Raw genomic sequence first — 15,548 nt, forward strand, 5'->3', positions numbered from 1 at the left:
TGTTTTGTTTTCTCTCTGTGCCGTTTGCCTTGCTCCTTCTATTTCTTAGACTGAAGTTTGTAAAGCCATGTGGTATCAGCAGGTCCACCCACTGCTCAAATTTTGCACTTATTCACAAGAATTGCCTGAAAGTCAAGTGATGTATGGCCAGTTTTACACGTAGACTCCATGCACACTTTAGCTCAAAAAAGCTTTTTCTGGACGCCAGATTGTTGGCAGAAAACGCTGGTTGAAAAACTTGCTTTTAACAGCATTTTGTACTAGCGTTTATTAGCGTTAGCGTTTATGGGCGTTTTCAATAAAAATACACAGAGGACACTCCAAAAATCCCACAGTGCATTCCAAACTCCCACAATACATTGAAAAAATAGAATACCAAACACTAATCAACGAGTGTTAATAAGCGTTTGAGCGTTTTTTTGGCGTTTGTCGTTTTTTGGCGGTGAAAAACAGCACTTTGAACGAGAATTGCTGGCGTTCAGAAAAAAGCCCATAAACTCCACTGCTCATTAAAAAAGGTAAAAAACTTCCATGTGTGCATGGACAAATAGCCTAACATAGAGTGGAGTTTATGGGGTTTAAAAAAAAAAAAAAAAACACCCAAACTCCAATAAACTGCAGTTTATGAGCTCCAGTGTGCATGGAGCCACAAGTTAGCACTTACCCTAGGGAGCTCTTTTGAAGCAAGCAATCTAGATCACATTCAGATCAGTTCACAAATATTGTTTCAGGTTACCACCTGAGGATAATACTGGCTAATTAGAACTGTGAAGTTCTAAGCCAGTGATGGCGAACCTTGGCACCCCAGATGTTTTGGAACTACATTTCCCATGATGCTCAACTACACTGCAGAGTGCATGAGCATCATGGGAAATGTAGTTCCAAAACATCTGGAGTGCCAAGGTTTGCCATACCTGTTCTAAGCCCTTGTACACACGCTCGGAGATTCCGACAACCAAAGCCGTCGGATTTTGTCCGAAACTGTTGTATACACACGGTCGGACGAAGTTGTCGGAAAATCCGATCGTTCAGAACGTGATGACGTTATTTCGTTACGACGGGACTATGTTCAGGCTAGTAGCCAATAGCTTTGATGTAGGAATTTGATCTGAGCATGCGTGGCACTTTGTCCGATCGGAATTCTCTACACATGATCGGAGTATGTCCGATCGGAGCATTTTGTCTGAAAATTTTACCAACAAGTTGGAAAACTTGGTCCATCGGATACTCCGACAGAAACAGTGCGATGGAGACCACACACAGTCGGAATATCCGACAAAACTGTCCAATCGGACACATTCCGTCGGAATCTCCGACCGTGTGTACAAGGGCTTAGAGATGTCTAGTGAGGAGAACAAAAAATTATGCCTTTTGAGATGCCAATAGAATACCAGTTAAGAAGGTAAAATACAGACTCTTGAGAAACAGAGGCTTTCAAGAGAGTCTTAAAAATCTATTTAAACCAATTTAAAAAATACCTTTTTAATATCTATGCAATGTTTAGATTTATTAAGTAATAATTTTGATAGGAAACTTATGGGACACAGTTTAAAAACCTTGCACTCAGAGCAAAACTATTAAAATAGCAGATCTTTCAACTACTATAGTGGCAAAAGCACAAAGAGCCCAAAACGGTCTTGTTATGCAGAACTGTGTATCATTTTCTCTGTATATGGAATACAATAATGAAAATGAGCAACAGAAAAACATGTACAAATCTGTGACCTGCTTTTAGGTAAATATATTACACTAAAAATGTAAATGGACACTAACTAAAAATACAGTGTTGCTGTTGGCAAACTTGCTGTTAAAGGCTGTCTCCAGCTAGAACTTGAATACTCTATAGACTAAAGCAGGGCCCAAGACAGATATGAATGTGGCCCAATACAAAATCGTAAACTTAAAGATGTTGATTTTTTTTTTTTTGGGAGGGGGTTGTAAAAATGGGTTCACACTTAACATGCGGCTGAAGAAACATGTTATCTTCGCAAAGAAAACATATCCCACTCCTCACAATTACACTTTATTCATGACAGAATTAGAACAGCGGATTTAAATAGAGCAGAGCGGGAATTTTTACAGGACCCCTCGGCGGAGAGGGCTGCTACACTTAAGCTGCATTCCAAGGTGGTCACGCAGAGGCAATATGAGAAATCAAAACGTAAATTATTCTTCTGCAAGCAAAACCTTTTTTTAGCATGGTGAAAAGGCAAATTACTGGCCTATTACATTGCGTGGACCATCCGGCTGTAGTTATTTCACTTAGATCTGGGGATGGCACGATGATATAAGAACCCAGGAGAGTCACTGAGATATTTAGGGACTTTTACACCAACCTGTACACCTAGACGGTAGTAGATGCTTGCCCAGCCATTTAATCTTTTTTAGGCAAGATACAACTACCACACCTCACGGAGCAACAGGTGACGGAACTTGATAAACCCCTCTTCATGGAGGAAATAGCGGAAGCCATAGCGGCCTTCCCTCGTTCTAAGGCATCGGGGTCCGGTGGAGTCCCAGTGGAACTTTACTCAACATACTCCAAGTTTCTAGTCCCTAGACTCCACAAACTCTACAACCACATATTTGAGGCCTCCACTCTACCTTCTTCGATGTGTGAAGCCATGATAGTATTAATCCCCAAACCTGGTAAGGACCCACACCATCCAGAATTATACCACACAATATCCCTATTGCAAGATCCTTGAGAAGATCCTGGCTACCCGCCTCAATGCTGTTATTCTTTCCCTTATACATGGATGATCAAGCGGGTTTCATGCCAGGAAGGAATACCGCCTTTAATTTGAGGAGATTATTCATTAATCTACAGACACAACATGACAATACGGATTCTAGAATGATAGTTGCGCTAGATACAGTAAAGGTGTTTGACTCTGTCGAATGGCCCTACTTGCTTGGAGTTGTTTGGTATAGGCCCCAAGTTTATAAAGTGGGTTCAGCTACTGTATCAAAGCCCAGTGGCCAGGGTCATAGCTAATGGCTGGGCATCCGAAGAGTTTCCCCCTTACCAGTGGCACACGTTAGGGGTGTCCGTTCTCCCCTTTGCTATACACATTGGCAGCAGAACCATTATCAGTGTCCTTGTGCTCTAACCCAGACATAGGGGAACTTCAAATAGGGCCCATGACGGAGACAATTAGTACTTACGCTGACGATACACTGCTATATATTGATGGCTCAACAGACGCACTCCACAAGGCCTTAACTGTGATAGAAACAAATTGTTTCTTTCTCAGGACTAAAAATCAATTGCGACAAATCACAAATACTTCCGTTGGATAGTTTCCCAGAGACCCAAGTGCAGGCTAAACTCCCTCTACAAAGAGTAGATTGTATTAAATATCTGGGTATACATGTCACCAGAACACCAGTAGACTATATCTGGTTAAATGTACAACCTCTCTTTGGTATGCTCAAGCACAAGACCGAAATTTGGGCAAGATTGCCGTTGGGGGTCATGGGACGCATCAACCTTGTCAAAATGGTGTTATTACCAAAAATCTTAAGTGGTCCCACTCAAATCTACTACATCACTACAGATGTATCTGGACCATAATGATGACCAAAATACAGCTACCACTGTACACACACTCTCCTCTGGTACAATCTTGACCTACCAGAGTTTCGGTCCCTGCCAGACTCGGCACTCTGGAGATCCAGGGGTGTATACTACCTATGCCACTTGGTCTCCAATGGCGATCTAAAGTCATTTGACACGCTGATAGACGAATTTGGGCTCACGCCCCAACTATTTTTCCGTTACCTCCAGCTTTGACACGCTTTCAGAACGCAATTCTCAGCAAGTTTTACCCAACTTGAAGTGAACCCCTTTGTGACCTTAATATGCAGCTCGGACCCCAAAAACTGATATCTACATTCTATAATATGTTACTCATGCCCTCGGCAAGTAAGTTGACATATGCATTGAAGGGTAGGTGGGAGAAAAACGTTGGGGTACTTGAGGATGGGGAGTTGAGTGAAGCTCTAGACCATTGTAAACTGGTATCCCCCAAACTCTTGGATCGCCTTACACAGATATACATTACTTACCAGGCATATCTAACCCCTACTAGAGTGTCAATGTATAAACATGACCAAACCGCCAACTGCCCCATGTGCATTCAGGCCTTAGGTACGTTCTACAACCTGATCTGGGATTGCCCTAAGATACATGGCTTCTGGGTACAAGTAGACCAATTCCTACATGACACTATGCGTTCTCCCATCACCCTAAACCCCAAAGCATGTTTACTGGACATTTACCCATAACCAGACAATTCAGCAAGATATTAGTAAATGAAACACTGTTTTCTGCTAGAAAAACCATTGCGAGACAATGGATGAGGTCTACCCCACCAGAGTTTAAGATGTGGCTTATGGTGGTAAATAATGGGTTAAAATACAAAAAAAAAACTAATTTATTTGCATAGAGGTTGTCTTTAAAAATATGATAAAATTTGGGATAGGTGGTTACAATCCCCGGAGACTCCCTGAGGATGTCCTGCCTTTATACTTGTCTTTGCTACTTATGTACAGAGTCCCTAACAATACGCTCAATGGAGCGGGAATTATGTAGACGACAAATGTTTGCTGTGCCAAGCATTATATGTTCCAATGCTTTTTGCTGCATCACCCTACAATGTAAAACCCCCTGTTTCTAATTGCAACCACATCTATATAGGGGATACAGTTTTCTTGCCTCATACTTAAGTTATTGTCACCCTTCTTGACATTTTCTGTGATACTGTTTTAATGTATATTTTATTGAATGTAGCAATAAAGCTGGTTAAAGGGAAAAAAAAAAAACTTTGTATTCACCTGTAGGAGTCTGACAAGGTAACAAAGCTGAACTCTTTGGTGCTATAGATAATGAGATCTTCAGACATCTTAGAAAGGTGAGTCATGCAAAGAGAGGCCCAGAACAAAAACTCAGCTGAAACAAAAATCAATAAAATGCCATTGCATCAAGTTATTGAAATAACACTTTTTAAAGTGGGTTGGTTTTTAAACAAAAAAAAAAAAAAAATGTACCTATAAAGTCCCGCTCACTAGTTGCATCCATGCTATTTAGACTGATGGAGTCAAACGCGAGTTCTGTTGGGGAAAAAGAACAAACACAGTATAACACTTATGATATGATACAGGTGCAAAATACAAAGTGTAGTAAGCCATAGCAATCAATTAATACGCTTTACAGAAGCCAGGCCAGTCGATGAGTTCTGATTGGGTGCTGCAAGTAGAGCCCTTTACAGCTTTGTAACTTGTATTGCTCCAAAAAAAAATAAAAAAAATAAAGCACCTAAATATCTCTGCCTCCTAGTTTATATGTCAGGATGACAGCCCTTATTCAGTGAACAGGTTTAATATTATAATTCAGTTTTTGGCAGGCGCTGGTAAGCTGAAATAGCCACCACTTTCCTATATTTTTGAAGACTTCAATGTCAAGATTTCCTGCTCTAACTTGTATCTCTGCCAAAACCATGACAAATAATTAACAGCTGAACTCTTCAATTCATTTTACATAAAGCAGTATTACACCAGGTGATCATGAAAACATTCTTTGTCTTTGCAATGGATGAGACAGCTAGACAGAATTAGGAATTGTATTTAAAATATCCTGACATATACAAGAAGTCTGCATTAAAGAAGAACACCAGACAAAAACTACAAGAAAACAAACAGCATTTGCTGCAAAAATTTACCTTAAGGCTAGGTTCACACTATTGCGATGCGGGAACGCCGCGAATCCGCGGCGTTTTCCCGCATCGCTCACCTCCCGCCGGCAGTTCACACTGCCCTATGCGGACGGCTGGGAGTGTCAATGTTATGTTAATGACACCCCCAGATCCGTCGGCATATCGCAGTGCGATCTGCCGACTCGCACAGGAATCGGATCGCATGGTGTGAACCCCCATGCGATCCGATTCCGTTGCGGACCCAAAAAAGGGTCCTGTGCGAGTTTGCTGCGGGACAGCTGCGAGTTCAGCCATACTATCTGTATGGCTGAACTCGCAGTGCTACGGAGATCGGATGTGATTTGCTGTGCGAATCACATCCGGATCTCCCCCCGCAGCAGTGTGAACCCAGCCTAAGGCTGGGTTCACACTGCTGCGGGGGGAGATCCGGATGTGATTCGCACCGCAAATCACATCCGATCTCCGTAGCGATGCGAGTTCAGCCATACAGATAGTATGGCTGAATTCGCATCGCTCCCGCAGCAAACTCGCACGGGACCCTTTTTTTGGTCCGCAACAGAATCGGATCGCATGGGGGTTCACACCATGCGATCCGATTCCTGTGCGAGTCGGCAGATCGCACTGCGATATGCGGACGGATCTGGGGGTGTCATTAACATGTCATTGACACTCCCAGCCGTCCGCATAGGGCAGTGTGAACTGCCGGCGGGAGTAATGCGATGCGGGAAAACGCCGCGGATTCGCGGCGTTCCCGCATCGCAGCGGTGTGAACCCGGCCTAATCCAGAGATTTCCCCTGCAGTACTTTCTTTCTACTGCTAGATGTCCTCAGTCTTATGGCAAACATCAACCAACCTACTTCTAAACCCAAATCATCCTAGACCTGCCCCCATCCTGTAACTGGGCAGTAAGACCCCTTTCACACTGGGGCAATTTTCAGGCCTTTTTCAGGCGCTTTAGCATTAAAAAAAAAAGCACCTGTAAATCGCTAGAAAGAAGCCTCATCTGCAATCCCAATGTGAAAGCCAGAGTGCTTTCACACTGAGATCCCTTTCACACTGGGGCTTTTTCAGGCACTTTAGCGTAAAAAAAAGTGCCTTTAAAGCGCCTGAAAGAAGCCGCAACTGCAATCCCAATGTAAAAGCCGAGTGCTTTCACGCTGAGGCGCTGCACTTAGGGAGCGGTGAATACACCGCTCCTAAAGCGCACCTTCCCATTGAAATCAATGGGAAGCGCTTTTAACCCTTTATTTGGTCACTAGTAGGGGTTAAAATCGCCCCACTAGCTCTCGAAAAACGCTGGTAAAGCACTGCTAGTTTAAGAGGCACTTTATGAGCATTTTTGGGCACTGGCAGTATGAAAGGGCTCTTAAAGCACTTGGGCTTTCACATTTGGATTGCAGATGAGGCTTCTTTCAAGCGCTTTACGGGCACTTTTTTTTAATGCCAAAGCACCTGAAAAACGCCCTAGTGTGAAAGGGGTCTAAAAGGAGAAGTAGGACAGTGCTGAGCTTTGTCACTTTTCCTTCTCCTTCTATCAGCATGCTTCTTGTCAATACATGAACGGATTGACTCTTTGTGCTGTCTCTAACTCTCTAGCCCTCATGTACAGAGACTGCAGAGGCTAATATCTGGGTCAAGTACTTACACTGCCTGCATTTAAAAAAAAAAAAAAACACTTTTAAATGATCTATCAGTAAATACAGAGCAACAATAATTTATGCCTTTATATCTTCAGCTTTAACAACGAAGGTTCGTCTATACTCATTGATGGTTATTCCTACTGCTCTATACAATAATAAATAATATATTATTATTATTATATACACACACACACACACACACACACACACACACACACACTATAATGTCCATCAGAGATGCCTATGGAAAATTATGGGCATCACATACATAGACCGTACCACAAATGAGGAAATCTTGAAATGCAGTGATATGCAAAAGCTAGAAGAAAGTAGAAACAAGGAAGATCGCTGACAATCTGACAATCTGAAAACCTTAGAGGTTCTATGTAATGAACCCACCCGGAAGGAACCTCCATGATGGACATTTGACACATAAAAACATATGTAAAAATCACTGCTGTGATTCTCACCCACAACCAGTGTGCTCCTCCATTGTTGGATGATCATGTATCTGCAGATGCCAGTTGATAGAACTACTTTTTGTATAATGTATATTCTATGGATGTGGGGTGAGTTGTTAGTAACTGCTAGTGCCACATGCCTATGATCCACTACATGCTCCCTGTTCTATCCGGTTGCTGACTCACTGGAATTTTATTGTACAAGACAAGGGGGAAAAAAAGTTCAAAACAGGTATGGGAAGGAGATCAGCAGCGATTATCAAAAGTAATGGTAAAGCACAAAGAAATGAAGAACAAAAATAGGGACCACAGTTACAGTCACATGTTGACTGTAACTGTGGTCCCTACTTTTATTTTGTTTATGTTCAATAAATGATTTTTTTTTTTATTATTTATTATTTTTATTCTTTTACATTTTGTCTGTTTGTGTATATGGTGTACCTTTAAAATCTCAGGTCTTCATTTCTTTGTGCTATACAAGACAAGGGGGTTGATTTAATAAAACTGGAGAGTGCAAAATTTGGTGCAGCTCTGCACGCTAGCCAATCAGTTTCTAACTTCAGCTTGTTAAATAAAAAAAAAACCCTGGAAGCCAATTGGCTTCTGTGCAGAGCTGCACCGGATTTTGCATTCTCCAGCTTTAGTTATTTTGAATACTGAATGTGCAGCTGCCTACTGTCATCTGTCATGACCTGATCAGAAAATAACACATATTGGAGTTACAAAGTGACAGACTAATACAGAGAACGGCATGTTGCTCATGGCACATAATGAGATTTTACCTACATAATTAAAGCAAACATCTGATTCAGTACTGAGCAGCATCACTGTTTCCCTTCCTAGGTTTTATTAATTAGCCCAACAGTATTCAAATGGAACATCACAAACGTACAATTACATTTGTATATATATACCTTTGCGTAGAAGTTCCCTGTCTACTCCTAAAGGGTTTCCAGCTATTGCACCACTGGAGAAAAAAAAACAAAGCTTTAGAAATGGAACAGTGAGAATTACTTTTCAAAATATTCTAGTGAAAAATAGCATAGTGTTCAACCTTAAATAAAAAAACAAACAATACATGTAATGTATTAATAATTGCTTTTATTTTATGTAGCTATTTGGCCATTTGTTGCTCTGCTCTCTACTGTGATGCTGATGTTATGCTGAAATATCCCCTCCAACCAGCAGGGGGGAGCCATAGCCAAACCAGCCCATAGATCTCAATCTTCAATGCAGTGAACCATAGGAGTTTTAGTTCAAGATGGCAGCCGCACAATGGAGCCAATGGAATCTTTACACTACAGTCACTGAGGAGCAGGGAAAGTGGTCAGATTGCTTTTTACTGAACTGCCTGGGAAGCTTTGCTTTCTTGGCACCTGGGAACCAAGGAATGCACATCTGCGGCCTGCTGTCAGACTGTTGGGAGACCAGACCAGTGGGACCGAGCCGGAGGACCAGGACAGAAGATATCACTGTGGTCTGTGCTGCGTGGCCCTGGGTTACCCTGCGCCATTGCCACAGGGAGACCGGAGTGTCCTCTCACCCTCTGCTTTCCAAAGATGGCATCCCCGGGAGAGAGCAGAGTGCCCCATTGTACAGCGAAAGCATGCAGCTTCCCCAAGGGGACTGATGAGAAGACACCCTGCCCATAATTAACACTGTTAGCAGGAACTGAGTCACTGGAGGCAAGACATTAAGTATACCACATCCATACTGCACCTGTGCTTTGCCCATTCAGCACCTATACCCCATTGATAATGCACATGTGCCATACCCATGTTACACCTCTACTGCCCCATATTGCATGCTGGTTTATTAAAACTGTTGTTAAGTGCACCAACACTTCTTAAAGGGCCCCAATGGTAGCCAACAGAAGAAAAACCTAAAAGGACTGCCCTTCCTGTTACAGGACTGACTCTCTCATTAAACCATCCTACAGGCCCCCTCATGTTCCCCTTTTTACAATTTTTCACATGGACAGTGCATACTTAGCAAGTCTAGGCCTAGCATTACCACTATATATGGCAGTTCACCTTTAAAGAAAAGCTGAAAAGAAAAAAAAAAATAGACCTATTTTTGGATTGCCACCCTAATGCACCACTGCAGTTGGGCATCTACAGGGGCTAGGAACATTGGCAGCTGGTGGTATTTTTGTTTTTTTTGGGGGGGGGGGGGGTGGAAGGAGCGGCAAACAGTGTACCTGCAAATGCCACCCCCCGTCTGGTTGGTGCACTTACCCCATTCCATGGCGGGCAATCACAGGCGGCTTGCCCGGCTCTCCTCCACAGGCATCCCCTTATTTCATAGCAGGCATCACGAGAACCTTCTCCTTCCCCTGCTTGGCAGCTTCCGTCTCCTCTCTCCTCTGCCAACCAGAGCGCTTCTCCTTTCGACCAATCGAGAAATGGGTCAGACCTGCAATTCTTGATTCTTGAGAGGTGATTCAGTGTGAGAATAGGGAATATTCATTCCCTATTCTCACACACCTGGAAGGGCTCTGAGTGCATTCTCAGCACCCCAAGCTCACCCTATTTTGAAGCTTATTAGAGCCTCTGGCTCTAATCGGCGCTTCAAAAAAAAAAAAAAAGTCTTGAAAGGGGCTGGATGCATGGAATGGGGGGTGCTGGCAATGGATAGGGGAGGCGGGGTCCATGTGCCCTTAATAGATGGGCTGCCCCTGGCTAGGAACTTGCTCACTCCCTAAGTTATAGTGCTTTGATCAGAAATAAGGTTTCTTACACACAGATTACTGCATTGTGGAATGGAGAAGCATGAACTTACCTGGAAGCTAAAGTTTTTAATGGGGGTACAGTGGTTCATCAAGGAGGCAATGCAAAAGGGAAGATAGGGCTTTAGGTGAAGTTATAAGAAGCGGAGTGCAATAGCGGCACTGGTTTCAGAGGTAGAAACAGTCACAAGATATTACAATGATAGAATAAGAAAAATAAATATATTTTGCAATGTCACTGCTTACTTGCAATATCACAACTTCTCACTGCTCTTACAGTCTGCCTGAATGCCTACCTATTCCATTAAATAAAAAAAAAAAAATTGAGCTAGCCTGCATTCTGGGCGGATGTGAACTACAGATGTGGAACTAATAAAAGTTATTGCATACAACATGTGAATAACAACTTTCTGCAACAATTTTTTGTGTTTGATTAAATATACGTCCTTGTGGTCTCATTCAAATTGTGTGCAGTACTGTATACATTACTAAAATAAATAAATAAATAAATAAAGTTGCATACATGTGTAACTAATGCTTACATTGTGATAACTCTGTAATGTCCTGTTCCACAAGGGAGTCTATATCTGCTGTGTTGAAAATCATGATTTTGCATTTAAAGGTGTTGTAAAGCTTCGTTTTTTATTTTTTAAATAGGTTCCTTTAAGCTAGTGCATTGTTGGTTCACTTGCCCTTTCCTTAGATTTCCCTTCTAAATGTTTTTTTTCCTTTGTCTGAATTTCTCACTTCCTGTTTCTCCTCAGTAAACTTCACACCATCATCCGAGCGGTGTTTAGTCAGCCAGAACAGCTTATGGAACAGCTTACTGAGGAGGAACAGGAAGTGAGAAATTCAGACAAAGAAAACAAAGAAAAAAAACATTTAGAAGGGAAATCGAAGGAAAAGGTAAGTGAACCAACAATGCACTAGCTTAAAGGAACCTATTTAGAAAATAAAAAAACAAACCTTTAAGGCCTACTGTAAATTAGATCTGACTGCTGAGTACATGTAATTTGAAATAAATCTGCAATACTTTTTTTGCTATCCATTATAATGCAATGCAGTAACCTGACCCTCAATTATGTGATTCTTGTTATTTGTTTCAGTGAGTTTCCTCGCTCTCATAGCAGTCTTTTACTTTGAATTATTCAGGTTGAACAGGAAGGAGATACGGACCTGAACCTAAAATGTCCATGAGCTGCAGATCATGTTAAGGGAGTGGAAAAGAAGAAGATTGGTAACACAGGCAGAGATTTGCAATGACCTTTGCAGGAGTGCGACATTAATAAACTGGGACATTTTCCAATCTGCTCAAATGATTGTTCACCAGAAAGCAGTTGGCTGGAAGTCATATACAGGGACAAAAGGTTAGAAGACAATGGTCTTCTGATTGAGCCGTTTATAGTTTGTCATTTTGTAAGAATCAGTGGCTATACAACCATGAATAAGGCTTAGCAGTGAAGAAATCCTGGAAGTTCTTCTGAGGAAGCAATGAGTCATTATTAATAAGACGAGTTGAGGAAGTGCAGAGCGATTTGAGCAGAGGCACTTCACTTGACTCTCAGCCTAAAGTCGTGTCACTGCAAATCACATGCTGGTTGATTTTCCAGAAAATACTTGCTTTTTCCCCTATTCATACCAGAAGAAGCATTAGATTACAGATCTGATTTCATCTAAAATGTATACAAATAAATGATAAGCCTTCCTAACTCCATCTGATAAAAAAGGCTGAAACATTAGTCGGTGTATATGCTATAAGGAAATCTTACCTGCCAAGTGGCAAAACATTTATCCTCTTTCTTAGTTCTCCCAGTCTTTCAGCATCCCTACACAATGCAACTGCATGGCTGCACATGAAAGCACAAAATAATGAATACCCAAAACACATATGAACACCGATAAATAACTAAATATATAATAACTGGAAAGTTATGAAGTGAAAAGGAAAAAAAAAAAAAAAGGACACACCTGTGGTGGTCAGGTGTTTCCACATTTGCCCATAGTCTAACATTGGGGGTTATTTACTAAAGGCAAATCCACTTTGCGCTACAAGTGCACTTGGAAGTGCAGTCGCTGTAAATCTAAGGGGGACATGCAAGGAAAAAAAAAAAAAAAAACTGTATTTTAGCTTGCACATGATTGGATGATAAAATCAGCAGAGCTTCCCTTCAGATCTACAGCGATCTACAGCGACTGCACTTCCAAGTGTACTTGCAGTGCAAAGTGGATTTGCCTTTAGTAAATCAACCCCTATGATCTGTATTTAAAAGAATGTTACAAGCAGTCAGTGATGGGGGGGGGGGGGGGGGAGCAATTTTCAAAGGGTACCAACAATCGTAGGGTGTTGTGGCAGTTGCAGCCACTGCTGATTACTCCGCTAGGCGGATCATTGATTTATTGAAAAAAAGAGACCACCGAGATATGCATCTCTTGCACTGTATGTAGTTCTGGCAACACTGCACAGCCCCTGGCTTCTATGAGGTTGGGAAAATAAGCCTGACATGAAAGCCGTCTACTGTGCTGTGGAAGGTCAGAAGTCAGGAAGCACTGTGGCTGAGCAGCAATATCAATCCCCCAGGCTGGTGGCCCAGCTGGACATTCAACATATGCCAACTTAAGCTGGAGTTTGGTTCGATTTTCAGACATACAAATATAAAAAGTTTCTATGTTTGGGCTTTGTTTTAGAGGAGGACACCACCCAGCAGGACGCCTATCATCTGTGGCTATTGTAGCCGTTTGAGCTTGCATGATGCAATACCGTAGGGTAGATGTGTCCAACATTCATGGTAAGAGTACCCATCCTTGTGCCTGTAAGATATAGCAGTCTTATACAAGATCTACTGTGTTTGTGGATGCTGGAAGATTTGATCCTCTAAAAGTGGACAGATACTAGTGGACATTTACTTTTGGACTTCTAGTCACTGTTGCCATTTTTTTTCATTTCCAATTTTTTCACACTTTTGTGCACACACCCACACATTTTATTTTTATTCTATTATTGTTTTACCATTATCTTTACCATTATCTTAGCGCTGCACTTTATATTTGCATTTGTGTTTAAACTTTGTTTGTGAGTTATTTGAGAGTTTGGATAGCTCTGTCAGCATCACCTGGCCTGACAAAAATTTGATTTTTCAATCGACTTTTGACAGAGGAGTCAGGTAAAAAGTTGTCTGCTGAACAATGACTGCATCCAGAGACAGTCACTGTTGGGGTATCCAGCAGCTTTGGATCCTACTATGTAATATAGCCAGCAGGGAAGATTCGTTCATACAAGTGGCTTAGTGTGGATTAATTATTTTACAGACTGTGAGAATATTTTTTATGCAAGCATGGGTTACAGGAAAGAAATTTGCATGATTCCCCCGTAAACACAGACAGTGCCGACAGGGGAATCCCTCCTGCCGAAACATTTTATTTTCCCGACGGGGGAAGCCATCCCTGCTGGGAGAAAACAGTGATTATTGCTAGTGGCTATAGCAATAATTGCATCAGGCTGGTTGGACCCAAGTTGATTGATCCACTTGGTACATTCAGCCCGCTCACACATGGTTTGAATCTCGGCTAGTTTTTGCTAAACCGGACGAGATTCAAATTGTCTATGGCTGTTCTTAGGGAGGAGGACACCCAGCCGAGGTCTTTTTACACAGCCCAGGTGCCTGGAGTGCCTGTTGGTAAGTAAATGTATTACTTAATGCTTATTCACAACTAAGGAATAATATTTTAGTGGGAAACAATAAGCGGAAAATAACAGAAGGAAGATGGTAGAGGAAGTCTAAAAAGACATATTTTCTTAGGGAAACACGGTTGTGTCTCTGCCTTCTCAAGCCCACACTAATGCTCTCAGTCTTAAACTTCTGACTCCTCCAAACAGTTGTTTATTCTACACGATCAACAATTTATTGAAGGAGTTTGATAACAGTAGCTTTTCTAAAATGGTTACTTAAAATGCATATAAAATAACAATGTACTTCTTATTTGTTCCCCTCTGGCCTAGTAAAATGTACCACAAAGCATATTATATCCGTTTTTTAAATGCAAAAGAAGAAAATGTAATCTTGTTTAAATTCAGAGTGGTCCCGTTACCTTTGCTCTTGGTCTATGTTATTTTAATGAGATTTAATCACTCAGCCCAAAACCGCAAAATCTGGGCTGAATAACTTACTGGTGTATCAGCAGGCAATTTTCTGTAATTACTGGGTATTTGAAGAATTAAAGAGGAAGTAAACCCTGATGAGTTTACTTTCTCTTTCATTCCCTGCAAAGGCAAAGCATAATGGACTACTATGCATCGCATAGTAGTCCATTATGTGTCACTTTCCTGACACAGGAGCCAGCGAAGTCGCCGCTGTCCCCTGTAGTCCGCCGCATCCATCTTCTTGGTGGGGTCTCGCAGCTCCACCGCTTTCATTCGGCGAAGCCGCGATGACGTCACTCCCGCGCATGCGCACGGGAGCCGACACACGCGGCAGCTCCGTCGTTGAGAATGCCGCGCTCAGTGCACCTGCACGCCGCTGTCTACGCCTGTCTACGCCTGTTTTCGGGCAAATATCTCCTAAACCATATAGGTTTAGGAGATATTTCTTGGACCTACAGGTAAGCCTTAATCTAGGCTTACCTGTAGGTCAAAGGGGTTTGTAAGGGTTTACAACCACTTTAAATCATGGGCAAATGTGCATGTATTGAATAAATACACAGCCCTTTTTTGGCATGGTATACACTTAATACGCTAAAAACTTTATAACCTCACTTAGCCTACCATTTCACAGGCCCTATTCAAACTTTTACACTTCTCTGGGTGGTTTCATGCATAGAAAAGCACAAGTAACTGGGGACAAATATTACATCATTCCCTCTCCTGTATAGTCCCTAAAGCCTACATATTAATTATATTTCATCTTTAAAGGATAACAATTTATATATTTCGCAAATGTCTATGTATTGAATAAATGGTGTTTCAATAAAAAAAAAAAAAAACTAAAATTTGACCAACCCAATATA

At 41.8% G+C, this 15,548-nt stretch overlaps 1 protein-coding gene across 1 annotated transcript in view; it reads right to left on the minus strand.

The window, feature by feature from the left end:
• ASL (argininosuccinate lyase) overlaps nucleotides 1-15,548 on the minus strand; it is a 57,660-nt gene that overhangs the window by 12,900 nt on the left and 29,212 nt on the right. Inside the window, exons 8-11 of the mRNA XM_077482270.1 lie at nucleotides 12,317-12,394; nucleotides 8,734-8,786; nucleotides 5,053-5,115; nucleotides 4,840-4,954 (exon numbers count right to left, since the gene is read on the minus strand). Coding sequence (XP_077338396.1) covers nucleotides 4,840-4,954; nucleotides 5,053-5,115; nucleotides 8,734-8,786; nucleotides 12,317-12,394 — 309 coding nt within the window. The remainder of the gene's footprint in view (nucleotides 1-4,839; nucleotides 4,955-5,052; nucleotides 5,116-8,733; nucleotides 8,787-12,316; nucleotides 12,395-15,548) is intronic.

Source organism: Lithobates pipiens, unplaced genomic scaffold (genome assembly GCF_037356315.1).
Source record: "Lithobates pipiens isolate NorthernLeopardFrog02 unplaced genomic scaffold, aLitPip1_a1.2 Scaffold_16, whole genome shotgun sequence".
NCBI classification, from domain to species: Eukaryota; Metazoa; Chordata; class Amphibia; order Anura; family Ranidae; genus Lithobates; species Lithobates pipiens.